Raw genomic sequence first — 27,830 nt, 5'->3', positions numbered from 1 at the left:
GTGACCTGTACCACCCGGATGCAGAAGAAATAAAGTACATTGATATTTTCTAACACTATATACTTTTATTATGACAATTATTGCCACGTTTTTTGTAAAATCTAAATCATCTTGTTAACTTGATACTTGATTTTGTTAAAGTTAAATGCGGGTAATCCGGTTTTGTTAAAAGTTTATTTTTAATTTGAAATTGTTTAACGGGATGTTTTATTTTGCTCCACAAGACTTCCTGCTTTGTTTTTAAACTCATTTAACAACAAAGCCGGTTAATATCAGCTCGTAAAATCTCGTTTTGGTTATTTGAAAGGTTTGTTACTCCAGTGAAGAGCTGCAACTCACGATGGCGTCGCTGGAGATGTCAGAGATGTACGACAACGCTTTGCTGGGGATTCTACAACACGTTGGAAATATTCAAGACTTTCTACAGGTCTTTTTTGGGTTTTTGTACCGCAAGACTGACTTTTATCGCCTGCTTTCAAGCCCCAACGATAAGATGGGCTTCCCTCCGGGTGTGGCAGAGAAGATGGTGTTGAAGGTAAAGTTGATCAGGCTCAGAAATGTTAGTAACATCACGATACGTTAAACAGAAACGTCCAATGCTTTAATTACGCCAGTAAAAAAGATTTTTATAAATGTAACATTAAGATTGATTTTTCCAATGTTGTGATACATTTCTGATGGACCAGGTCAAACCTAAGCTTGAAAACACGTGTAAATAACAAAACGTGTGTTACTGAATGTTCTTAGCCAGTTAAAATGTTAAATATTTGGTGTGAATTGAATGTATGTCTATGTGCATTGCTATAAATTGGCCTTTAAGTTTATATATTCATATAGCTTGCACTTGATTTTCTCCCTCTTTTAGCCTGTGATTTGAACTGTCTTCCAGACATTTAAGCTGTTTGAGAAGTTGGCCGATCATGACAGAGAGCGGCTGCTGACTGAGCTGCGAAGGAGAGAGGAGAGCCAGTGTGTTCCTCCTGTGGCTCAGGAGCTGGAAATCTCTGATGAGTCTCACAAAGAGCCAGAAAAGCAGAGGGTTGAGGCTGCGCAGCTGGAGAGCTCGTCTGCAAATGCTGTGGAAGGTTCTTCTCAGGTGACAGTCTGCTCTTCATCTGAGACCAGCGGCGGTGGTGGCGGCGGCGGCGGCTGCGGCAGCGGCGGCGGCGGCGCTCCAGCCCAGGCATCTGCAGCCAGCAAAGGCTCGGATCAGTGAGTAAAGCAAAGCAGCTATTTTTTTTAACGTTATTATTAGTAGTCACAAATTTAAAAATGTATTGTTTAGTTCAGCATTTCCCTCTGTAATAATTGGTCTTAATATACCAATACACTATACTAAATTTCACGTTATTAATCAAAATGGAACTAATATTAAATATGTCTTCAGATAATAAATATCTCTGTACGCACCTGTCTGTTTTTCAGGAGTCAGAACAGATTTCAGGAGAACCCTGACAGTTATAACGGGGCAGTGAGAGAAAACTACAGTTGGTCTCAGGATTACTCAGATGTCGAGGTTCGAGTATTTGTGCCAAAGACCATTATTAAAGGCCGTCAGGTAAACGTCCACCTGATATGTTGGGAACGCTCCTTTTTCCCAAACAGAGTGCCGTTTAGCCTCTCACATGTGTTCCCTGTCTGTCGGTCAGGTCACTGTCAGTCTGCAGCCCAACAGTGTCAAAGTGTGTGTGAGGGACGGAGCGGAGGAGAAAACACTGATGGAGGGTGAACTGACCAATAAGATCAACACTGAAAACTCTCTGTGGAGTTTGGAGCCTGGAAATTGCGTGATTGTGAGCACACACACACACGTGCACACACAAGCCTTGTTGAACACATAGTTTTAATTAAACCTGCTGGGTTTGTCTTCCAGCTGTCTCTCAGTAAGACTTCGGAGGTTTGGTGGAATGCCGTGCTAAAAGGAGAAAAGGAAATAGACATTGACAAAATCAACCGCGAGCGCTCCATGGCAACAGTTGATGAAGAGGAGCATGCCGTCCTCGACAGACTGACCTTCGACTACCAACAGAAGCTGCAGGGGAAACCACAGAGTCATGAAATGGTGATGAAATGATTGAGCACAGAAATGCACACGTTTTCAAAGAGGGAAGACATTAATCATACAGAATTGAGTAGAAGTCTTAAGAAAAGGTGCAATTCTGAGGCTAACAAACTCATGCAGCGTAAAACCCTGACAGCCCGTCTCTAAATCAGCATCCAGTTAGAGCAGCAGGATGTTAATAAACTGCCTCCTGAATGTGACCGACACTGATGGCAGACAACAGATTCAGTACTGTCTAACTTCGACTGCCAACGTGGTGGATTTCAATCACCGGCACAACCAATGAATTCTACGCACTCTCCAAGTGTTCTGGTCGATAAGGCCGAAAGATTCTGCAATTTTCCAGTGGAGTCTTTGCAGTACAGCCTCAGATTAGCTTGTGACTCTGGGCTGCATTACTCACCAGTTCAGCAACTGATGAGTGATGAAACTGGGAGGATAAGATGCTACTGAAAATAAGGGTGTACTCAGTTAAACCCCTAGGTGGCACTGTCACCTTTGTTAGTGGCAGTGACGCATCTTCATGCTCAAACCTTTGCTCTCCACAGAAGGTGCACGACATGCTGAAGAAGGGCTGGGACGTGGAAGGATCCCCCTTCAAAGGGCAGGAGTTCGACCCCTCCATGTTCGACATCCCGCCCGGAGCCGTGCAGTTCTGATACGCTAACCGAGTCCTTGTTTACACAACTTGGCTGGAGTGACGAGTGACTGCTGATTTTGCTACTTCTGAAAAACAACATTATGAGCCAAAGTGAAGTTTTGTGTTTGGAGAGATGAAGGAAGACGGTGCAGACAGTGGGGGGTGCTTGTGATCGCATGTGTTCAGGCAGGATTTCACCACTGTTGTACATAGTGACACAGTTACATCGAACAGAACTAAATATAATTTACATGTTCATATTTACATTTACAACACGGCAAACTTAATTCTATGGGGAAGATTGATTAGATAACATTTTCTATGAGTGATTATTGATGTTAGACATTGTGATCAATACAAGTGGACTCCACTGTGGCCCAACACTTTGGATTGTTATACATACACCATTAATAATTGGCTCATTATTTAAAGTCTCAAGGCTGCCTGCGAATCTATGATACTGTCCCACCTGCTTTGACCCAAACTTCAGAATTTTTGGTTTTAAACCAATATGAATTCTTTCACATCTTTAATGGTGAGTAGCTCGTTTGGATGTTTAGTTTTTTTTGTGTGTTTCACTCGTTCATTCTGGATCATGAGGCACGGATGCATGATGAGCGACGCGCTGAGAACTGGCTTGTTCCACGGATCTGGCTCACAGCAACACTGATATCAGCAAAAGTGTTGAGACTGGAAATAAACGTTTTGGTTGAAATCTGAACTCCTGTGTTACATCGTGCACCATCCTTCTCCATGCAATGTTCTTCACCAGGTATCTTCACTGGCTTCTCGACCTGCGTCTGATGGCCTCGGGCCCCCACCTCTCCTCACCGTGCTTGTAAAATGGGGGATTGAACCTCAGATTGAAGCATAGTCAGGAGGGGGGAAAGTTAATCAAGAGCTGGAATGAACTGTGCAAATCATGCGTAATTAATTGTTAATTAATCTGCCATGTTGTCAAAGACTGATTTATTAAGTCCGCTGTCGCCCAGTTCCAACTAAATAAATGAATAAAATAAATCATACTCATAAACTGAAATCCCATAATACCCCCCCCCCCCCCCCCCCAAAAAAAAATCTTGTTATCGTGCAGCTCCAGTGACTCCATTTGTCCATTTACAGAACCACTTACACAATGGAAAGAGTTGATAAGGTGTTGATGAGAGAATGATGGAAAGACGGGCTGCAGTCATGCCGCCAGGGTGACAAATAAAAGGCTTAAACATCAGGGGCAATGGTGAAGGAAGCATTCCTCGGATGGTCTGACACCTCCTGCTCGGTCGGTTTTTGATTAGTCATTATTTCAAATCACACTTTGGGATTAAAACGCTGCGAGCGAGAAGGATAATCTGGCGTCAGGGTGGCGGTCTCACTTCATGGATTCATAATGAGAGGCTGAACTCCTCAATCAGAGCTCGCTCCCTCCTCGAATCCACTTTTTCTCGCCTCTTCTCCCTTTTTTAATCAGTGGAAGCGCGTCATGCGGTGAGCTCACATCTCCAGCCTGTGTGGTATTTAAAGAGTCCGTCCTCCCCGGCCGCTTCCGCACACAAGCCCACCATCAGCCGAACCCTGTGCGTTATTGCGCGCTTGTGAACGAGTCCGCGATCGTGTGCGTGTGTGTGTAAGTGTGTCTGTGCGCGCGCCAGCCAGCAACTGAACCGTCCGGAGGTTCAGAGGTGGGCGGAGACTGTGTCCCGAGGTTCTCCCGTCCGCAGCGACGCACCGCGCATTCCGGACTCCGACGACCGTCCGAGGAGGAAAAGAAACCCCATCATGGCAACGACAACTTGTACGCGTTTTACGGATGAATACCAGCTGTACGAGGAGCTCGGCAAGTAAGGCGCTTTTACCTTTCACGCTTTTGCGAGTGTCCGGGGGTGCCGCATGCAGCCTGACCCCCCATCCTAAAGCGCGCACCATGAGGGATGCAGCCCTGCACGTCTGCGCTGATGGATGCGGTGTCAGAACAAACACACAAACAAACAGACGACAAGTGCATCTAAAATGGTCTGAATGGCCACAGTTCCGCAGTGGATTGCTTTATTTCAGTAGCACCTGACTTACTTTTCCATGGCGTGAAGGAGATGGGGCTGCAGGTGCCGCGGAGCACCGAACTGGGTGTAGACCCCCCTGTGAGCCCGCTCCTCCCATCTGAGCCCAGAAGGCTAATTAGGGACAAATAGGCCTAATATTTAGGGGGGGGTGATGTGTCGGAATTAAGCCCTCCTGTCATTAGCTGGCTTTAATCACAGCGGCGCAAAGCTTAGCTGAGAAGTGAGAGAATAATGCGCCTGATCCGCCGCTAGTCTAACGAGGTGTGTCTGTTGATTTAAAAACACGCACGCAGTGATTGGACATGTGTGACTAATAGGATGCAGACAAGTTGAGAGAGTGAGGAGGCCACGGGTGCCACAGTGGGCAGATGCAAAGTGGACTCGATGTCTCTGTCAGGTTGTGCGTGGGTTGAGAGGATCTCTCTGCAATTTTTGCCTCACAGGAACACTTATTGCACAGTGTCGGGAGGAGGGGGGGGGGGGGGGGGGGCAACAAGTTCGGTGCTGTGGAGGGTTTTAGCGCTTATGGTTTAAATGGACTTCTTTCATGATATCTGGAAGCTCCTCGATGTTATATTGTAGTGAGAATGGGGATGAGAGGAGAGCAGCAGCTGCCCTCGCTGATAACACAGCAGCTTTATTGCTGTTTTGCTGCTGCTGTCACTTTGTTTGAGTGTGCCCGTGCGCGTACGCGTGCGGGCGTGAGAGAGATGCAGATGTAAAGAGAGTAAATGATACTGGGAGCGGTCGGATGGCGGGACGGGCGGCTTTTAGTTGATTGAAATAAAAGAAATCACATTTCCCTTCAAATATCATCAGACATGATCACATATTGCAGTTAAGCGTCGACCTCTAATTACCAATAAAGAAGGATTCTGCATGTTACACTATTTCTCATGCCACAGGTTAGAAAAGGAGCTCCCCCACTCACATCACCGCCATTTTGACACAATTAAGCGTCGTATTATGAAGATAGCAAAGAGTCATCGAGTGTGCCAAGATTAGAAAAAGATTACCTGCTGTACAAGGTGGACACATGGCCTGTGACGTCATCAGCCTTCTGTCCAGGTGTTCTGTGTTGCTTGGCGATCAGCATGTCTGTGCCACCCTTTCCTGGGCACTTCCTGTTTTTGTGTATGTGAGTAAGTGAGCCTTAACCAATTGGTAATATTTTGATGCTAAATGCATTCATCCATGCATCCATCCATCATCCATCCATCCATCCATCCATCCATCATCCATCCATCCATCATCCATCCATCATCCATCATCCATCCATCCATCCATCCATCCATCCATCCATCCATCCATCCATCATCCATCCATCCATCCATCCATCTGTAATGTGTATTTTGTGCTGAGGATTTTGGTTCAATCATATTTTATAGCTTTTGTTTCCTCTCTTGAGATGTAATTTTAAAAAAGCAATATCAGATCAAATCAGAGGTTCTTATGCTGACTTTCCGACCCTCCTCCCGACTCCAACCCAGCCTGGCTGTCGACCAGCCACGTCGACATTCTGCTACCTTTGTTGCCACAGGGCCGAGGTGCCAGAGGGTGCCACACTTTCTCACCCCATCCCCACGTAATGTATGCATGTTGGAGTGCTCGTAAGAGAGGCAAGGGCTCGGAGGAGAGCGTGAGTGTTGCATTGTGTAACAGTGCTGAGGTGAGATAAAATTAGCTCTGAGAAATGACAGAGGTAGTTATTTCTGTTTGTCTCTGTTGGATGTGATGAGCCAACATGGCCCCTTAAAACACGACAGGGCGAAACAGTTTTTTGCACTTATCCTCTTCTTTCCCTCTTGGCATTTGATGCCTGTCACATCTCTGAAATTGTCAAGAACAATGAAGGTTTTGAGTCTGATTCTTTCAAATCCAAAAGCGATGCAATGTATAAATGTGGCCACGAGGGGCGCTGCTGGACGGATTATATTTACTGTATATACAGTCGGTGTTGTTGCCTCATATTGGCTGAAAATCAAAGAAAAAAGAGATAGATTTATTTGTCAAACCACAGGAAAAGGTTAAATTATGTTGAATTAAGCATGACCACTGATGCTCACTTGCAGACTTTGTTCTAAAGTCCTAGATTCCTGTGTATCAGGCATTCAGATCAGGGCGGCTTGATGCTGACAATGCTGCTGACCCATCTCATCCTTCTGTCCCCTCTCTTTTCCCCCCCCAGGGGAGCCTTCTCAGTGGTGCGCCGCTGTGTCAAGCTCTGCACAGGCCAAGAGTATGCCGCCAAAATCATCAACACCAAAAAGCTCTCAGCCAGAGGTGAGGGGGAGCATTTAAAACAAAATCCACCGGCAGAAATCTTCCAACCCATTTCTCCTCAGTCAGTCACGAGAATATAAAGAAGCAGAGGCATTGTGGGTTTTTTTTCTTCATTACGTGCCTGTTTCTGTCCTAGATCTGAAAGCTCACATTAGCATATTTTAGCAAGTGTCTGATTCCAGTGTGTGAAGCATCCACGTCTGCTCCTCCATGAGAGGCAGATGACGCTTTCCGTCACACACTCACGCTAATCAGTTCCTTCGAATCAGAGAGCAGGAACCATGGATAAAATGTTACACGTTATCTCACCGATAGTCGAGGCATTGAAGCATTTGCTCTAACAAATGTGGTGAAATAAATAAATAAATAAATCAAAAATCACCCATAAACAAATGAAAGAAATTAGTTCCCGCAGCACTACGGCTTCCTTTTGGCACCTCGTGCGCTAGTTTGTGCCGTGCTCAAGATAAAAACATTATGACATTGTTGTGACATCCGCACAGTGGCGTCGACTGTAATTCTGTCAATCAGAAAAGATAAAGACGATCGCGCACGTCTCCACAGGAGAGCCTGTTTAATCCTCCCGTCTTCTATTTATCGTGGATTTTCCCTCTCTGGAACGACGGGTTAAATGTGCATCTGGGACGAGCGTGGCCCTCAGGCTCCTGTCACAGATGTAGGCAAACGTGCATCTGTTTGCGTCAGGAGTCGTCACCGATGACCTTGAGCAAAGCGGCCACGTGACACTTAAACTTGTAAGTTAGAAGGATTTTGTGACGGGAGCATGAGGGGAGCGTTCAGGGTCGTCCCATCCTGAGATGTGATGTAAAGCTGCAGTCTGGCTGTTTTCTAGACCACCAGAAGCTGGAGAGGGAAGCCAGGATCTGCAGATTGCTCAAGCACCCAAACATTGGTGAGATCTCAGCCTGTTTCTGCCGCCTTTCTACATCTGATTTTCAGCTCAGGGCTCATTATTTAGGCGCCTTTATCTTGCCTGCATCCATCAGCTGGATCACAGGAGCGATTCTATGTTTCGGAGGTGCATCCCAGAATAAACTGATGCCTGCGTCTGTGTGTTTCTGTCTGCAGTTCGGCTCCATGACAGCATCTCAGAGGAGGGCTTCCACTATCTCATTTTCGACTTGTGAGTTGCTGCTCTTCCTCTCCCTCCCTCTCTCATCCGTCTTATTGCCTCCACTTCTTTTTCTTCCCTTTTCTTCTGCCACACTGCTGCCGCTGTCCCCTCCTACTCCTCGTTCTCTCCCCCGGTGCTTCATTTCCCTCCACTTCTGTCTTTCTTTCTTTCTTTCTTTTTTCTTCTTTCTTTCTTTCTTTCTTTCTTTCTTTCTTTCTTTCTTTCTTCTTTCTTCTTCTTTCTTTCTTCTTTCTTTCTTTCTTTCTTTCTTTCTTTCTTTCTTTCTTTCTTTCTTTCTTCAATCCTCTCTATTCCCTCTCTCCTCCTCTTTCTCGTTTCCAAGGCAGTTCCCCCATTACATAACAGTCCCCCCTCCTCCCTTCCCCCCATCTCCATCCTTGCAGCTTCCACTTTAGCACACACACACACACACACACACACACACACACACACACACACACACACACACGCACAGATCCAGCTACACTCCCCCGCACTGGAGCCAGTCTCCATGGCAACGCTTTCGGAGTGAATCCTGCAGCCGGGGTTTCCCCCTAATGAGGACATCCCCCCGTCTCTCTCTCTCTCCTCTCTCTCCCTCTGCTGAATGTATAGAATGTGATGTGGCATTTTGGCCTTTGTCTTTGCATATTTCAGGGTAACAGGGGGAGAGCTGTTCGAGGATATCGTGGCGAGAGAGTACTACAGTGAGGCAGACGCCAGGTAAACACCTCAGGATTCTCTCGCAGTGCGTCGTCTTCTTCATCTCGTCCATATGTCAGTCCTCCGCAGTCCTCCAGCAGCCCCTCATTAGCACCCAAACATTTTGAAAACACTGCATTATAGCCACCAGCTCTGATGAATACCTCTGCGACTTCTGGGAACCAAGTCGCAGAGGTTGGCTCGAGGTTGAGTCTTTTTCTTTTTTTTTACTAGCATCAGAATTTACAGACAGATGGAAACAAAATGCCCACATGCCCACGCCATACCCCCCTCAGGAGGTAGACCTAAATCAATTTGACTGTGGAGGCGGACTGTGGAGGCGAGAGAGAAGGAAAGATGGGGAGTGAAACATTAAATGGAGGAGGCAAATAGCGGAATGAAAGACTCCGACTGGTTAAGATCGTTGAATCCTTTCGCTCACGCGTCCCTTCTTGGCTCTTCGCATCGCCACGTGTGCGATTTCACTGCAATCGCTAAGAGCTCATTCTAAACAAACCACAATCGTGTGAGATTTTGATGCGTCATTCGTGAGGTGAAATCAGAGAGTCAGTTCTTGGCGTCCTCTTCCATTCAGTCAAGAAACATGTGAAATTAAATGCAAATGTTCCCACATTGTTCTGCAGACAAGATTGCTGATTTAAATGATCACACACAAGGATGAAATAATTACAGCTCGGATCTCTCAAGAAAGCTTTGAGAGACCATTTTAAATGTCAACATCGACACCAAGCACAGAACAAAAACTGGACGAAACAATAGGAACAAGCACCAAACAAGCTCAGCAAGCTGGTGTACCTGTTGGGTCTGTTTAAACATTAGTGGTCTTTGTAAAATGGCACGGCTGGACCTGAAACAACTCATTAATACTGCTTTTAATAATGCAAAAAGGCACTTCCTGGACAGCCATGTTTCCATAATTCAGCCTTTGAATGTTGGGCACGTGTGCTGTCATAAGAGCCGGAATAATTAACAGTGTTGAATATGTCAGACGGTACTTGAACCCCCCCCCCAAACCACCACCATATTATTTTGTATAGCCTGTCATCTGCCTCCATTGTCCCTCTTTATCCTTGCATAAATTGGATAAATCCACGTGTGTGTGTGAGTGTGTGTGTGTGTGTGTGTGTGTGTGTGTGTGTGTGTGTGGGTGGGTGTGCGCGTTTGACTAGCAGCCCTCGGTTACTGTCCAACAGTGCCTCTCTCAACGTTTCCTCTCTCCTCCATCTGCACACGCCAAATTGCTTGACCTTCCTTTTCTTTCTCTACCTTGTTGAAGGGCAGCTTTGCTGATTCTCACGTCACGCAAGTGCTGTCTGCTGTGTTCTTCCTGTCCACATATGCGAACACACGAATGAGGATGAGGCAGAGGAACTTTTGTGCCAATGATAAATCACTAATGCCCATATCACTGGTGCAGCCAGCCTACTTGATTTGTTATTTTATGGTCTGGCAGTTGTCAAAATTCGAGTGTGGTAAAGAGTCCATATAATGGTTTTGCCCTAATCCCCGTGAGCATATTGTGCTGATGTTAGCGCCTCTGTGTCTAAAGTGCAGCGTTGTAAAAGCGCTTGCGTGGCTGTGTGAGCAGCATCACCTTACATTGTTCTACTAATTGGACGCTCAGTGGTTTAATCTCTAATCCCAAAGATGTCTTAAGTGTAACATCCACAATATGTGAATGCACTCCATTAGACCTAATTCATCACACAACGGTGGAGGTCAATGCTGCACACTGGTTATATTGTTTTAATGTGGTAGAGTACATGTTGCAAACTGGTCTAAATCGAATGAAATGATCTTTCCTGTTCTTACTAACAACCTGCTCCTGTCCCGACGTGGATGTTTACCTTCCTTGCTTTGTGTTGCCTCCTGTATCTGTTCCTCACCATGTCGTTTTGTCTCCACAGTTACTGTATCCATCAGATTCTAGACAGTGTGTCTTACGCCCACCAACATGACATAGTTCACAGGGACCTCAAGGTGTGTGTGTCTTTGTGTCTGTGTGTGTGCTTATTTCATTTTTCTGCATTTGTCCCCACCTTGCGTGCAACACTTGCTCTTCACATGCTCGTGCTCATTGCCATTTTGTTTGTGCCTGCGTCGCGGACTTGCTTGTGCCTGCTGTCCGTCCATCTATTTGTCTCTTTTTTTCCTCCCTCGCTTGTCTGCCCGTCTTCAGGCTTTGCATTTGGGACTGTTTTTGCACTATTTCGGATGGTCTAAAGGAGAAACTCGAGTCCTCGCAGACACCACACTTGGATGCTTGTGAGAGCGGCTTATAAAAAGTGGTGTTACTGACATTTCTGGACAGATTCCACAGTCAAATGTGCAGGTTAGACACGGTGCCTCCCACGTGGAGCTGCCGCTGACACCCACGCTGCCTGAGTAACGTTTCTTGAAAACAGAAAATAGCACAGTTCACAGACAGGTTCACTCTTCACAGTGTTTTACCGCTTTGGAAACGGGGTGTGAGTGTGCTGCAAGAAATCATTCTTACTGAATACATGTACGTGGGCGAGTGTATGTGTTAGCTGCAATTGTGAGTCTGTGTGCGTGTGTGTGTGTTGGGGGAGGCCAGATAGAGATGTTGCTGCCTCTGCATGGATGTGACAGATGAGGTCTGAATGTGCTCAGACTAACCTGCTCCCCCTGCTGTTTGCGTGCAGTCATTGCATCCAGCAGATCCTGGAGGCCGTGCTCCACTGCCATCAGATGGGGGTGGTACACAGAGACCTCAAGGTGAGTCACCTACAGGGGGGTGTGTCTGTGTGGGTGTGTCTGTGAGCTTGGGAGGGAACTTTTGTATGTCTGCGTCTGACTGTTGTACCCGATTCCAAAAGCAGGTAAGTGCAGCAACGCTTTGAAGGCTCGCTCGTCTGTGCATGTCCGATGGCCTGATTGATCGATATATGCATGAGAGTCTGCCTTCCTGCATTACATTACACTAATATCCGTGCATGCACTTGACTGTATATGATTCATTTTCAGTGATGTTGTCTGAGAGCTTCCGCAGGGATAAGACTCAATATTGAAATTGCCCATTTGAAATTAACTTGGCAGCAGCCAGAAGTCTTTTCTTACTGACCTCTAGTGGTTTTAGTTTTCACATCACTGCAGCGATGAAGAGGGGTTTTAAAAAAAAATCCATTTCACTGATATCCCCCATCACTGTCAAACAAAAAGCTGGGAAAAGCTGAAAGGATGTGAATATAATTACATTTTGGTAAAACAATAACTCAACATCAGCGATAACCATAATGAATATTTATCTTCAGTGTTATAATCCTTCTCCTTAAAATTAGGGGAGCACAAGTCTGAAATGGTTATTTATGGCACTATTGATAATGCAGAATTATCTGTAATTGTGAGAAGTGCTGAAGGTTTTGTTCTACAAAAGGATTCAGAAAACAGCTTTATCTATTAAACAGCTGATTAAAAGAGGCACTGAGGTGGGAATTCTGTATCGTTTCCATTGAACACGTAAAGATACCTCACATGTCTTTAATGATGGTGGGAAAACTCTGATTATGACCAAATATAACAGTGACATGTTTGTGTTTTGGGACTGTGTAGCTTACCTGCTAATGCTGATGCAGGTTTTGCAGGATTCCTTCGGCCCAAACCTGACAGGCTACACTTTTTGGCCGATTAGCAGCGTAATCAGTTTACTAGCGTCGCTTTAGTCTCCAAACGGTGGCTACGTTTGATGTAAAATAGTTGTTTGGAGCGTGGCAGATTTTTTAAATAACGAGTCTCTAATGAGGCGTCTGCTCGTGTTCTCACTTAGATCCAGTCAGCGTGGAACCATGGCAATATTTGTGGCTTCAAAGCGCTCGTCCACAAGCCGATTCATCACGTTTGAAAGAGCACAGATCAGAAAATCCTCTCAGCAGAGATCCTTTATCCAAGACTCATAAATATATCTCACCATCCTGGAGCTTGACACATAAGGAGCAAAAACACCCCTAAAAATAGAGCGCATCCATCAGGTGTTGCAGATTATCTGGAATTTGTGCTCTGTGCTCCACGTTTGTCACCCTCCTCTAATTCAGATTATAGATCCGCCTGTCGAGGGTGACCCCATGACTCCAATTTACAGCCGCTTCTGTAACGGTGGATGGTTTGTGGTGTGAATCGATCGCGGCGGGAGGAGCCGTCTTCTGTAGTGTTCCGTAGATGTTTGTCAGATTGCTGTTCTGAGCAGGAAAGATAAGGCTGCCCGAAGAAGACGAGCCGTGTTTGGTCTTCCTCAAGTAAACAAACCGCAACGAGGCCGGCACACGTTCTTTTTAGTCCCATCTGTGTGTCGGCCTGGTTGTTTTGTGGATGTAGTTAAATATGCATGAGCTTGGCTATGAGTTGGTGTTGTTCTCAGGTCTGTCATCTTGGTCTGGGCTGCCAGACTTCAAGGTTGGTTTTCCTATCAAACGAGAGCGGAAGTGCTTGAAGAATCTACCTGATGATGTTCCCTCATGTTAACATTTCTTGTATTTGAGAGCTTTTGGCATGTTTGAAGTGAGAGCGATGATGTTCATTAACTTACATTAGCTTTTAAAAGGACTTAAACACCTGAAAAGAAGCCATTTTCAAGGGCGTGCTGTAAAGTTTAGCTCTTTACTGAATTTAGCGGGGAGATTCACATCTCGTTAGCATGAAGCCCTGCTAATAATGTGATCACCCACAATCCTGCCCTCAATGGGGGATGTGTGGGCAGATTAGGGATTTGCTCTGGAAATTTGACCTCAACATGCTGAACTGCACCGCGTTGCTTCGCAGAAACCTGGAACTGGGGTCCATGAAGACCCGAAACCTCAGAGAACCTATAAAAATCTATATGTCATATTGTTTAAAGTATAGGGAGAGGAACTGTTGGGAGGCAGAAGATAAATGTGATGAAAAAACTGATGAAAGGTGACTAAAGAGATAAAAAGCAATTACAGAAACACAAAATGAGTGAGACTAAAAATGACCACAGAGGAGTAAAATTAGTATAAGGAGAAGAAAAAAACACTGTTCCTTTCAGTTGAAGTGCCATCTTAAATTAGTCATGGCAACTTTTTTCAACCTGCTGACCAATAGAAGGCAAATGCAGATCTTAGTGTTGCATGGTGACGGGTTCGCTAACTCGGCTATTCTGTCTGTGTCAAACGTGCAGCCGGAGAATCTGCTCCTGGCCAGCAAGTGTAAGAACGCTGCAGTCAAGCTGGCTGACTTTGGACTGGCCATTGAAGTCCAAGGAGATCAACAGGCCTGGTTCGGTGGGTCTCTCTCTTTCTCTCTCTCTCTCTTACACACACACACACACACACCACACACACACACACCACACACACACACACACACACACACACACGCTTACATTTCTATCTTCGTCTGGACCTTCTTAAACATAATACATTACCCAGCTCCATACCCCAACCCCAACCATTCTAACCAACTTCCTTACCCAATTCTAACCTCAGCCTTAAAACCACGTCTTAAGTCTCAAACACTCCTTCTGTTGGCTCCACTTTTCTAGATTGTGCTACTCGATATGTAATAAATGTGAGGTCACACACATCTGCAGCACACACAGCCTCCGCCTTCACCCAAAAGACTCCAACCTGACAACCTCATCGTGTCCATCATGTAGTCCGCCTGGAGAATCCCGGAGATCCAACCAGCGGTGATCCGTTTAGATTTCCCCCTCTCGGGCAGCGGTTCACCAACAGCCATTCCGAGCGATCGCTCTTGTCAGCCGTCCTGAATGCTGAGTCGACATGTAAAATCGATGTTGTCAGCGTTCATCAACTGTCTGAGTGATTTGCGGATGACATCACCACAAACCAGCGCTGCTGAACAAATGAACGTGGTTCTGCAGCCAACTCTCGGCTCGTTGCCGTGGAGCCCATCACAATGAGATATGAATTCCAAAAGAGTCGCGGGTGTCCCGAGAGCTCGGCCAGCACTGATGACAGCGGCCCCTCCTTCCCACAAACATTATTTACCTGGGTAATTTCGGTTTCCATTGCACCCCAAAGTTCCAGAAGATGCCCAAAGGTGTCCTTGATAGAGCCTGGAGCTTCCATCCACATCTGCTTGCTTCTTTTCTTCTGCTCCCCTTATAACAGAAGTGAAGCTTGTTGAAGTTGAGTTTGCATAATTCTCAAACAAATAACATAAATGCACCTTAACATAAAGGACTAGTTCTAGGCTTTTACACTGTGTGGTGTTTTTTAGGCTTTGCCGGCACGCCTGGGTACTTGTCCCCAGAGGTGCTGCGAAAGGAGGCGTACGGGAAACCTGTTGACATCTGGGCATGTGGTAGGCTCTCCTTCTGTCCCTTTCATGCTACTAAACCCTCTCCCAGTGCGCTGCGGCTCCAACAAAGGCTGTGTTTTGTGTGCAGGTGTGATCCTCTACATCCTCCTGGTTGGATACCCTCCGTTCTGGGATGAGGACCAGCACAAACTCTACCAGCAGATCAAAGCCGGAGCTTACGACGTGAGCTCTGCCGCAACCCCACATCAAACCCCAAATTTCCTTTCGCACAGGTTTAACCTGGGTGTCCCTGGGATCCCGTCTGTGTGCTTGCTCTTTAGTTTCCGTCCCCAGAGTGGGACACCGTGACTCCGGAGGCTAAAAATCTGATCAACCAGATGCTAACTATCAACCCCTCCAAGAGAATCACTGCCCAGGAGGCTCTCAAACACCCATGGGTCTGCGTAAGTACACCCATCAGGCACCCTGTTGTCAATAATTAACAACCCTGTTAGAACGCTGGAACATGACAGATCTGCAGACATTTCTGTGAACATCTGTCCAAAGGTGCCGAACATCAGCACCATCTGTGTCCAGACTCGGAAATTAGACGCTTTGATTTGAATGTTTCAGGGCAACAGCTTAAAAAACATCATATTACACCTGAATATTAATATTAAAAAGGAATGATATGCCAAGTTGTGACTTGTTTGACACGCTTGTATTGAGAGGACAACGCTCTCTTCCTTTAAGGCAGCTTCTGTCACAGCGACAGGTTCACGCCAGGGTCAATGCAGGGTCAAACCTCGGCTCTTCCTCTAACGTTTGATTACGCCTCCTTCTTTGTCTCCCCTCAGCAACGCTCCACGGTGGCCTCCATGATGCACAGACAGGAGACGGTCGAGTGCCTGAAGAAGTTCAACGCCAGAAGGAAACTCAAGGTGCGAAAAACACCGGGGACCGCGCCCGGGAGCGTGCGCGTGAATATTTATCAGATGTCCCACTGAGATGCAGCCATTGTCCCCGGTCTCCTGCACTTTGAAACAAGAGCGACGCTTTTATCATTCAGGCTCTTGATACTAATGTTGATTTCGGCTTCATTCAGACACGATAGCACATTCAAACCAGAACCGGAGCGCTTGTGTGATATTTAGCACCTCATGTGCCAGAGAGAGAGCGAGAGAGAGAGCGAGAGAGAGAGAGAGAGAGAGAGAGAGAGAGAGAGAGAGAGAGAGGGCTTGGCGTAGTTCTTTAGTGTTCTTCGTGTTTTTTAGCAATTATGTAACTTTTAGGAGGGTAGAGAGAAAGGTTTGCGACATATACCATAGCTGCTGGCGTTTCCCGTTCAGATTTGAGGTAGTTCAATTCTGGTGCATGTGTGAACCCTCCCACATTTGACACCAGGTTCTCTTTTTGTGATGCGCAGGGCGCCATCCTGACCACCATGCTCGTCTCCAGGAACTTCTCTGGTGAGTGCCGCTCGGCGAAACAATAACTGGTGAGGGAACATGTCAGCGGCCCCGAGGGAGCAGAGGAGGACAGGATGACATGCCATCTGTCTCCTGCCGTCTCTTCGCACATGCAGGCGCGCGCACACTCCAACACACAGCAGGTTGAGGGGCGGCGGTGTCACAGCGAGCAGGAAACATGAGTTTCTTTTTTTTTCTGTCAGGTTATCTCTGTCTATGATGACAGACTTTAGAAGACCTTCATCTAAAGTGCCGAACATGTGATTTTTATAAAAAAAGTCATTTGAATCTGAAGGCAGCTACTTGGCTGTTAAAGTATTAAAGTATTATTATTTTTGAAGGTGGCATTCGGACTGTCGATGTCACTTTAAACTTTGTTTTTCCCAGTTTGCAGTTGAAACTTTGGTTTGGATTAGGCAACCAACGATCTTGTTACATAACTCAGAGTAGTAACTCCACTTTATAGGCTTTGTTCTGTCTCTACAATCATTTTCTGCAAAACTCTGAGGGATGTGAAAAAAAAATCAAGTTGATTAAGAGAAAATACGGACTGTATATGCACTAATATGAGGGTTTTTAAGTATTTTTCCAACTTTTTCACTATTACGTTGTTTAAAATGAAAATCTTTTACGTGTGACGGTAATGTAGGAGTCAGCTGGTGTTAGGGAAGGAAAAGGGCCCCTCTAGCTTGTTACCTTTCAGGCTAAACCGTCTCCTCCTCATGTCTCTCTGCGTTTCAGTGGGCCGACAGACTACAGCCCCCGCTTCTGTCAGCGCTGTGGCAGGAACCACCGCTGGCATCGTGGAGCAAGGTAAACTCATCCTCGGCCTCCGGCCTTCTCCCCCCTTCAAGTGTGCACATCCGTCGCTGCTGCGAAACATGATTAAATGGAAATCCTCTAAGTCACAACTTCATACGCTAATGCGCTCCCTCGGCTTCTTTTAATCTCTCCTCCTAAATCTTTTCTCCCCCGACTCAATGCTTCTCAAATGTTTGCCAAGGTAAGCAGCCTCACATTTCCTCCATCCTGCCTTGTGTGTGTGTGCTTGCTGTGTGTGTGTGTGTGTGTGTGTGTGTGTGTGTGTGTGTGTGTGTGTGTGGGTGTGTGTTGCATGCATCGGGGTGCAGGAGGAAAGGTCACATGACTGTAAGGGCACGCTGGCTTTCACACTTGAGCTCAGTGTCAGCAGAACTGCTGGATTATGAGCTGTTTCCTCTCCAGGCCACAGTTAAGCTCCAGAACATACAGTGCTATTTCTGCCCTCGCGACCCGCAACATTAAAAGTGTTTTACCAGTCCTGCCCACCAATGAGCTCGCGCTAATCCAGCCCACTCTTGAGATTAACAAACCCATTATCACATACCTGCATCTCCACTTCCCTCGTGCTCTCCGTCCTAATCCACGTCTCTGCCTGTGCCCGTGCGTGCATCTGTCCGTCGGTGTATTGGGATTATAGGCAGAATTAGTTTGACTTTCCCCCCCTCTTGCCTGACGTCCTCTGCTTATCTAATGCTTTGGCCAGTTGAGCGGGGTGAGGAGGTGCCAGTTGGATGGAGTTATTGATGCTTTTTGCAGGATAGAGGGAGGATTTTTGTTTTTCAGAGGGAGGGAAGATTTCTCCTCTGGGTTTACCCCCCCCCCCCTTCCCCCCAGTCTCTGGTTAAGGGTGGAGAACGTCCTGACATGTGGGGAGATCGGCATTGAGGCTTTTTTTTGACATCTGTGGCGCTCTGATGAGCAGGCAGACTCGCAGCCCATGCATGCGCGCTGCACCCGCAGCAGAGTGAACAGACTCAGAGCCGCGGTCTCATTAGAGGGTGTATGATGTGTACTCTTCCATCTGAGGGTGTGTCATTCTGCCTCTCCGCAGCAGCCAAGAGTCTCCTGAACAAGAAGGCGGACGTCAAGGTGAGCCCGCTTGTCTCTTCTCTCACTTTCCGTGTCCTTCTCTTCCTCACGTCCCCTCTCACTGTCCCTTACTATTGAAGGTCTTGTGCTGTGAATCTTTCACCCCAAATCGCACGTATAGAACGAGATGTAATTGTGGTATTTTAAATTGAAGCCTATTGGTTTTGGTTTTGAAGCCTATTGTCCTTAAAGTGACAGCATATAGTCGAGAGTTTATCCCGACTGCCATCTATATAACTCATAAAAAAAACTCAAAAAAACACTGTTTACACAAGTTTTAAAACAAGATTCTTGTCGGTCAGTTAAGAATAAGTATAAAGTTACATCACAACTGTTGTATGATTACAAAAACTACCATATCTTGCGTTGTGCTTATTGAGGCTTAAGGTGACATAATAACTGCAGAAGAACTTTTATGAGTGAAGCTACTCATCGTCACACAAATCACAGTTTAAAATGCATGAAAAGAATCTATGAAATGTCCAGCAGATACAGATCTTTGCATTATTGTGTGATTAAGATAATGAAGTTGTCTAAAAAGCGGGTTTTATTCTACAGGAAACTTTCAGGGTCCATTTCGCACATGACTTTGTTTCATTTCACCCCCACCCCCCCCCTTCCCCACCCATCCAAACTCGATTGTGTCGAAGGGAAATGTCACGCTGTTTCATTTCCTGGAGAGTTTATTCGCACGCTGAACCTGCGTAATAACTTCATCCTTATTGGTGCAGCCCGGCGCCCCCTCCACTGTCCCGCTGCTCGTCTGTATCATTGTGCATGTTGGAGGTTCAGAAGAGCTTCTACAGATACTTGTGATTGTAATAGATGCTTTATCCATAAAGTTATTTGAATACTGGGGAAGTGAGTGGCCTCATTTATAAAAGTTATGTTATTACTTGATTATAGTCAGCTTGGTCGATAAGCATCCCGATCACCACGAAACTATTAAAATGTCTGTTTATTCAGCTTTTTTTCTTTAAAGTGAAGCCGACCAGTTAGGTATTCTGATGCCAGAAACTATCGAGAGCACATAAATAAGAGAGGTTAGCGCCTCAAACAAGACTTGCACATTTGCATAATAATTTAGATGAATTTTCTAAGGCAGCAGAGGCTGTTTGACAGCGTGGATAATCTATAGATCACACTGACACAATATTGGAAGATAATTGCACACAAGCTCTGTGTTTACGTGCCACAGCTGTGTTGTAGCGGTGGATATCGAGCCACTTGAGCCAAGATGGCCATTTGTGAGTGGAATATGGGGATGCTGGGTTATATTGGACAATACCAACTGTGAATGTCTGGTTTTAAACAGGAATTAATAACACGTCGACACATTCCGCAGTTGTTTCTTCCTTTATGTCTCACTCCCTGCATTAACTTCCCCTTTCCTCCTTCATCCCCTGCTCCCTCTGCACACCACCTCTCCTTTCTCCCCTCATGCGGCCTGATGCTAATCTCAGATTATTTCCCAGCAGATGATTAATCTATCATTGCATAATCACAGCTCTTCTTTTGCTGCACCCAAATGTTGCTCAAATGCACATAAGCCTGCAGCTATTTTAGTGCCCTTTTTAGCTTTTGTGCAGTTAAATTCTTTTCTTTTCATTAAATACTATTGCTGCACATTCTTGTTTCAACTTTGAGTTCAAAGGTTGTTATAACCTCAAAATCTAAGCAACTTTGACTTTTTAAGGCACATTTTGTCCTGTTGTGCATGAAGCCAAGGCGTCGTGTGCACGGCCGTGTGGGCCGCTGACACCATCTTCCTCATCTATTAAACTTCCTCCGCTCATTCTTCAGTGGCAGGAAAGAATGATCCTCTTCACTTGTCCATCCTCCCTCCTTTTCCGCCCCAACACACCGTCAGAACCGTTGTTCCAGGAATCTGTCACCCCGTCTGCATCACTCAGACATTCCCAACAGGCCGTTTCCTCCTCTCTTCCATCCTTCTGACGTTCGTCCTCCCAGGAAAAAACTCTCGCTACTTCAGCAGAGTCTCTGGAATCTCGGCCATTAATCTCACTGGACATTTTTGCTCGTCCGCTGTTTCATCCAACAGCAGCTTATGCAGCGCGCCTGCAGCCGCAGGGTCCCGCCGGCGTCTTTAACACACCTAAGTGACTCAGTCGTTCTGATAAAATCTTGATTTTGTTTTGGCAGGCATCCCATTTCTGCTCAGGTCACACTGTACCAAGAAAGTGATTTTGCCAGTTTTTAAAATTGTTTTTGACCTTTTTAATATGTCTGGGCCACGTTTCCACCTGGTTTCAATTTAAACCAATTTAATCTTCTACAAAGCAGCTCCAATTCTTTGTTCCTGGCTGAATAAAATAGGTTTCTTATATAACAAATCTATATTAAACTATGCAATTGCAATAACTGCTCCGTAATCTCTATATTTTCCCACTGCTCACGCTGTAGTTTCCTTTTTAATCTCCCATAATTAGCTGTTGTAAATGTTGTCTCCTGCCTGCATGTGCACGTTTGTGTGAAACATCCCATAAACACGATGTTTGTCTGTTTCTTATAAAGTCCACCTGTCGTGGTGGGGGTTAAAGTCGCAAAGATGCAGTTCTGGATGTGATTCTCTTGGCTCTGTATCCGACGGCAGTCGCAGCTGCTTCTCCATCTTTTACTGCAGATGAATAATTGACGTGGATGGTGATAAACCGTTAACAACCACCTCTCTGCCGATAAATGCCGTTTTTTGTCCAGCCTTGGGAGAGAGACGTCACTTCCCCTCCCTCTGCATTTTTCTCCTTTCTTTCGCCACCTACCAGCAGCTGATGCCTCTCACATTGTTGCCGTGCACTAATGTAGCAATTTGTGTTTCCCGCACAGCCCCAGACAAACAGCACGAGAAACAGCATAGTCACCAGTCCCAAAGGCACCGTCCCCTCTTCTGCACTGGTACTACAGCTCTGTGTCCATCTGTGCCTTGTCTGTCTGATTCATTCTAAATATGAAGTGTGCACGTGTGTTAGCGTACTGTTTGGACTCAAACTCGTTCTCTTTTTAACTCGCACGTTTCTGCCTGAGTTGGTGGTGAAGCTGTCATTTTTATGATGTCACACAAGCCCAAATTTATCAAACTGGGGGATATCCTGATGTCAGTGCTCACCTGAATGCTCAGTCACCCCCCCCCCCCCCCACCACCACCCCCACTGTCCTAATCTGCTTCAATCATCCACTACAGGCGCGCAAAAACATCCTCTCAGATCAGTGTAATTAAATTTTCCACTTGCGTTCTGCATCACTGACCCTCTAGACAGCCCCCCCCTCCCCTGCAGCACTTCCTGCATGAATGGAAACGTAGACTTTGAGATGAACCTGAGCGTAGTTGGCCCTAATCTGGGGTAAATCCTGGAATTACCTGTAGTTCAGGCCTGAGATGGGACTTTAGGCATAAAATGAGAGTAAGTTGGATGAGTCCATGTGTGAGTGTTGTTTAGCCTAATAAGAATTAGATGACCTTTTCAATTAAGAGCACGCATGGTTCCATTTAATCATCCTCCGTCTTACCAGTCAGAAGTGATTAATCTCTTTTTCGTTGTCCTGCTCTTCTCATCCAAACGCAGCATCAGAGGTTTTCACAGAAGAACCTCCTCATAGAAAACAGACATTTTCTTAATGTAGAATTGCCTTCCTATTAGATTAAGGCTGGCGAGTTGTAATAACTGTTCCGTGGCTCCCACCCAGTTTTTTAAAACGCCCACTCATCTCTCCCCTCTCATTTTGTCACGTCGCATTCCCTCTTTTTCTTTCATCCTCTCTCTCCACTCTCCCTCCAGGAGCCTCAGACTACTGTCATCCATAACCCGGTAGACGGAATTAAGGTACACCCTCCCTCCCCGTCCTGGCGTGGTTTTTATTGTGGGTCGTTGACCTCGTGGCGGTGGCCTGTGTTGTCGGACCGGCAACCGTCTGTCTGTGGTTTATCCGTGTGCCTCCTGTTGCATGAGAACGTGTGAGGCGCAGGAGCCGTTCCCTGGTCTCGCACTGCCCCTCTGCGTTCAGAGGCCTGGAGCTCGAGGAGTGGGGGTTCTGAGTGACCCTCACCCCCACCGTCCTCTCGTACTGTACAGTCTGCACTTCCCCCTCGAGCACGGAGGCGGCTCAGTCTTGCAGATCCTGCCGGTGTGGTGCTGAGTCACACATGCAGCTGTGTGTGTGTCCTTTATTTCTGACAGAAACACAGTGTGAGTCACGGTTCACACTGTTGTAAACCTGACTGTCGTGGGTGTCTGTGTGTGTGTGTGCGTGCGTGTGAGTCTGTGTGTCTGTGTTCTCATTTGTTCAGCTGTATCATTTTGTCTGTGCAGGAATCCTCCGACAGCAGCAACACGACCATCGAGGATGAGGACGTGAAAGGTAGTTTTCATCTTTTTTTTAACCTATGTAGAGTAATGAAGCCTTAAATGACATTAAAATGAAAAAAGAAGCATTTTTTTCCTTAACTGCTGCCTTAAATTAACAATCTCTCATAATCATCAGCTGTAACATTATTATGCTGTTCTAAAAGTACCGTTCTTTTCCTCAAATAATCACCGTTTAACCCAGTTTTTGCTGCCAAAACTCTACAAACACACTTTTTTTCACCGTTTTCCCTGAAAAACTGTTGCAGATTCTCAAATGTGAACTTACACTTTAGAGACTTGCATCTTTTTATTGTGCTTTTGGGGTAGCTAGAAAAAAATGTCAATATTGTTACCGCTTTTGAAATAAAATTTCAAACCGATAGTTAAATAATGAGAATAGAGCACGTGAATTTCCAATTAAAATAAAGTAGTTTATGCAGATTATGAAAGAGAGAGAGGGAGAGAGAGAGGGAGAGTTAAGCCTTTCTCTCACTGTAGGGAGGAAGTGAGGGAAGGAGGACACTGTAAATCTCATATAAAGAGCTGGGACAAGAATAGCGTGATGAGCTGTAGCTGCCTCACATGCAGGCAGGAGATGTGGTGCACGATGGAGAGTTGGAGAGCGCTCTGGAGGTTAGATGGAGCAGAAGAGGAGTTATTTTATCCTTTCTTATCGTTGGAGTGATTGTGCAGACAGACTCAGTCCCACTTGTTGCAGAGAAGAACCTGTTTTCTTTTACCATGGATGAGATTTCCCATGCTGATGAAAGAGAATTGACTGATGAGATTTACGATGAGTAACAAGCTGCTCGGTGAGTCTGGACTGAGCTGTGTAAAGTTTGGATTCTTTTATTGGGGGGTTCTTGTCTGTCTACTTGATGAAAGGGGTTGATGATGACGCTGAAATCATTGCTCTGCCTCTGTGTCTCATGTGTAGCCCGCAAACAGGAGATCATAAAGATCACGGAGCAGCTCATCGAGGCTGTCAACAACGGAGACTTCGAGGCCTACGCGTGAGTCCTCTCCTTCCTCTGTCACGCCGGGCAGGAAAAAACGGGATGTAATTATGTAAAATATACTCCAAAAGTGCCTGCTGTCCTCAGAGGAACCATTAAAGTGATTGACAGGGAGAAGTGCATTTGTATTAAAAGATTAAGAGTAATTATAGTCCCCCCCCACCACAACCACCACCACCTCTTTACCTCATGCACATAAAAGTGATGCTTAGTAGACCGAGGGAGGGGGGATTAGGGGCGGGGGTCAGCAGGCTTTTCTGAAAATGGAGAACGTCTGGTCAGGTGTGATCTACTTCTGCTTTTGACTTTTAATTTTCCAACTTTTTATTGCTTTTATTATATAAAATATATATTATATATAAAATTACAGCTAAGAGAAGATTTTGAGTGGTCAACTGAGGTCCACAGAGACTCGGCTTTTAGATTACGCTAAGAAATATACTAAACATACTGTACATGATATGCATAGGATAAGTTTCTTTTCGTCCTGTTTGACATTGTGGACTTCCCTCTGTGTCCTCGGACTCCGCAGCAGTTCACAAATAATGGACCGGTGTAATATTCTGATGGTGTTTTCTTCCTTATGCATCAGTAAAAGTCCCCGTTTCATAAAAATTACTTCGAGATCCTGACCTAATATTGCAGATTTGACATTTTCACCCTCTTGTGCATGTTCACAGCAAGATCTGTGATCCTGGCTTGACCTCATTCGAGCCGGAGGGGCTGGGTAATCTGGTGGAGGGAATGGACTTCCATAGATTCTACTTTGACAACTGTAAGTAAAAAAAAAATCATTCTAATAATTCGATTTTGTGTTAAGAGATTTCAACGTCTCCCTTTTCCCTGCCAGTGCTTTCCAAAAACAGCAAGCCCATCCACACCACCATCCTCAACCCGCACGTGCACATCATCGGCGACGACGCCGCCTGCATCGCCTACATCCGCCTGACGCAGTTTGTGGACGGACAGGGCCGCCCGCGCTCCAGCCAGTCAGAAGAGACCAGAGTATGGCACCGCCGGGAGAGCCGGTGGCAGAACGTCCACTTCCACTGCTCAGGAGCCCCTGCTGCCCCGCTGCAGGGCTGAGGTGGGCTGACAAAGATGCTGTGAACTCCCTCAAACTTGATCTAAACCAACCAATCAGAACCACGTTGAAGTTATTTTTTTTTAACCGTATTTCAAGGTGCGTGACCCTGCCGAGGAGAGGTGGAAGGAAGGAGGCTGGCCCCGCCCCCGAGAGAGAAGCGCACGGCGGCCCGAAGGGATTTGGGATCGCGGTCGTTCTGTCCACTCTGCTCTCCTCTCTCTCTTTCTGTCCACGACAGACACTGACACTCCCATCGCCAAGACCTGCGCTGCAACAGAGGACACATCTATCTGTCTGAAAACAACCCCCCCCCCTCCCGTCAGCTTCAGTCGGCCTGTACGCGGCTGCAGCCCAACACACCCAGACAGCATCCGCGCTCCCCTGCCGTCCAACATTTGCCCGTTCTCTCCCCCCAGACGTAAACGAATCGTAATCTTCTGCTCGTGTGATCACAGCTGCGGTCGGTCGGTGTGCTTTTTAACCTGTACAGTATATTTCCTATTTATTTTTGACCTTTGATCCCAGCATCTCCTTTTCTAAACGACGCGCATGACTCTTTCCTGTGTTCTTATTAACAGTGGCTGGTTTTTTTCCTTCCCTGCACGACTACGGCTAACTAAACAAACGGGTGGAGTCGATCCGAGTCTGTTCTGTTGTTTAGTACAGCTTCGTTGGGTTTTTGTCTTTTCGGTTCGCCTCCCCACTTGTTCTGGAGTGTAGTTGACCCCCGAAGCGACGCCTCCGTGTGTTATCCGGGCCCCTTCGATCCGCTCTGTGAGACAGTGCAAACCATGCAGCATGCTGAGATATTACCGTCGTTCTGAATTGATACTCTGTGTACAAAACTTTGCAAGTAAACTACTGAAATTATGGCAATGGTTACAATGATAGTGTCGCGCTGTTCATGTCAATTTACAGTTTCTTCGTGTTGACTTAACTACAGTTATGCTATAGATGGTATTTAATTGCATGATTATCCAAATTAATAACTGCTACGTTGATTGTTATAGTGCATTTTATTTACTTATTTATTTTCATTTTGAACTGTTGGTAGAATATAATCTATCGCCTCTCTTTTCTTGGCTTTGTAAGTGGATGGACTCTATTTGTGTTAATAGTGTAGTATATATAAGAATGCTGGTGACTAAAAAAAGAATATGCCTTTTAAAGAACACTGGATTCAGTTCATGGGATTTGAACTATAGCCCAACACATCAAAAGTACAGTTTCTCTAAATAAATTGGAACCTTAAAGAATAGTTTTGCTTACATTTTCAAGTAACAAATTGCGACGTCTGCCTTTTTAGACCGTTTACGCCAAAAACAGGTGTTTTTACCCCGTTTAATCCCCAATTTTCACACAAGAGGGCGCCATTTATGCATTAAATCCAATCAATCAATCGATCTACGCACAGTTGATTGAGGAGCCTTGAATCAGACATGTAAGGAGTGAAAATGAAAGCTGACTAAGGAATAATTGTGCCTATGAAGCTACTATATCTATATATGATCTATATTTTTACTTAGAAATCAGCATTAAGTCAATTTTACTTCTTAAATTGAAAGATTAATGCATAGTCTTTTGTAAAATTGGTAAGAAAATAAAATCATAATATTGTAGGCCTGGAGAAAATGAGCGATAACTAAATGAATGATTCTAAATAATGATGCACATATTTAAGATAAAGCAGTGTTACTTACTTGACCTGGAGTCATGCCTATCCTTCATTGAGGATGATTATTTCAGCATTCATATATCACACTCATGCTGTTAAAATGTAAGTGTGCAATGGATTCAGTGCTGCGTGTGTAGTCAGGATGGTACAAAGGCAACAAAACAAACAAAACACAAGGTGGAAAGGCACCTTTTGAGATAACCAGCGTTTGTGGCCAACAACAAATCTGAGATTATGACGGCCAACAGATTGAGGCTTGTCTTCACATAATGATCAGAAGTATTTAGGTAAAGGTTTACTTATTTTGGAGACAATGTGACAATGGACTTATGTCGTAGGGGCCTCTCGATTCCCTCGGTTCAGGAGATTTGGAGACGACAGAACGCTTCTGTGTGTAAAACTGATTTCTTTCATAACATTATCATATTAATGGTGTTGATGATTCCTCTGATGTGCATTTCCAAGTCTTATCAATATTAAAATGTGATCAGATGTAGTCAGTGTGTGAACCAATAAAATGTTAATGCAGAGAGCATCGTACGCACGTTGCAGTGCAGTGGTTTCATTGATTACATATGCACAACGCTGATGGTGCTGATTAAAGGACTGACGATGAGGACACGTGCTTATTTCAGATTATAAGGAAATGATATTGCAGTATTTTGTTCCTGAAACCTACCAGCAACACTGAGTAAGCAGAAACGGCACATAAAACACATCATTTTGACTGTTTTTGAAGCCAACATAAAGGAGATTTCCAATTTAGCATCAACATCAGAGCTTAATTCCAGATTTGCTAATCTCAATGTTGTCTTTATTGTTTATTGGCCATACCTAAATGTGCTGTACAGGTATTTTAACTGAGCAAATGATCTGAGAGGAATCATTTTTCTCATAGAGTCACGCCGCTCATCTATTTTCTCTCCCTGAGAGCCCGATTTCCTGCATTTGTAGCATTTTGATTTTTGCCCTTCACCACAGTTTCTTGTGGTTATTTTTGTAATTCCTGACTGAACTTACATTGAAAATTAAAAACAAAACAAAAAAACCCCTCCCAACTACTGATGTTTACAAGTGTTTTTCTGTCTTCTCCATTCTTGGGCTGACAGCCCATCACAGGAGTGATGAGCCCATTATCAGATCAGGAACATGATTCACTTTTCTGTTACGT

At 45.4% G+C, this 27,830-nt stretch overlaps 2 protein-coding genes and 1 long non-coding RNA gene across 10 annotated transcripts; 2 read left to right on the top strand and 1 right to left on the bottom strand.

The window, feature by feature from the left end:
• The first annotated feature begins 187 nt into the window (after positions 1-187).
• nudcd3 (NudC domain containing 3) lies at positions 188-3,423 on the top strand. The gene is made up of 6 exons (XM_057019011.1): positions 188-535; positions 890-1,212; positions 1,426-1,558; positions 1,650-1,793; positions 1,874-2,062; positions 2,611-3,423. The coding sequence occupies exons 1-6, from the start codon at positions 341-343 to the stop codon at positions 2,719-2,721; spliced, it is 1,095 nt and encodes a 364-aa protein (XP_056874991.1). The 5' UTR covers positions 188-340; the 3' UTR covers positions 2,722-3,423.
• LOC130517267 (uncharacterized) lies at positions 3,215-5,567 on the bottom strand. Its single transcript, XR_008947673.1, has 2 exons — positions 4,770-5,567; positions 3,215-3,559 (listed from the first exon to the last, which is right to left on the bottom strand). It is a non-coding gene; the product is annotated as an uncharacterized LOC130517267 (long non-coding RNA).
• On the top strand, positions 4,107-27,203 carry LOC130517219 (calcium/calmodulin-dependent protein kinase type II subunit beta). 8 transcript variants are annotated; one of them, XM_057018975.1, is made up of 21 exons: positions 4,110-4,540; positions 6,948-7,042; positions 7,896-7,955; positions 8,132-8,186; positions 8,835-8,900; positions 10,808-10,880; positions 14,056-14,158; positions 15,120-15,203; positions 15,289-15,383; positions 15,482-15,604; positions 15,998-16,081; positions 16,567-16,609; positions 17,351-17,422; positions 18,483-18,520; positions 21,365-21,433; positions 22,315-22,359; positions 22,846-22,894; positions 23,819-23,894; positions 24,578-24,672; positions 24,748-24,984; positions 25,081-27,203. In XM_057018975.1, the coding sequence occupies exons 1-20, from the start codon at positions 4,479-4,481 to the stop codon at positions 24,981-24,983; spliced, it is 1,623 nt and encodes a 540-aa protein (XP_056874955.1). In that variant the 5' UTR covers positions 4,110-4,478; the 3' UTR covers position 24,984; positions 25,081-27,203. The 8 variants fall into 8 exon arrangements, with proteins under 8 accessions (XP_056874962.1, XP_056874955.1, XP_056874958.1 ...); XM_057018974.1 differs by lacking the exon at positions 10,808-10,880 and adding an exon at positions 11,567-11,639 and having other exon boundaries at positions 4,128-4,540; XM_057018977.1 differs by lacking the exon at positions 10,808-10,880 and adding an exon at positions 11,567-11,639 and having other exon boundaries at positions 4,147-4,540; positions 18,486-18,520.
• The last annotated feature ends 627 nt before the right edge of the window (positions 27,204-27,830 follow it).

This window comes from Takifugu flavidus, chromosome 20 (genome assembly GCF_003711565.1).
Source record: "Takifugu flavidus isolate HTHZ2018 chromosome 20, ASM371156v2, whole genome shotgun sequence".
NCBI classification, from domain to species: Eukaryota; Metazoa; Chordata; class Actinopteri; order Tetraodontiformes; family Tetraodontidae; genus Takifugu; species Takifugu flavidus.
This window is presented reverse-complemented; position numbering and strand designations above follow the sequence as displayed.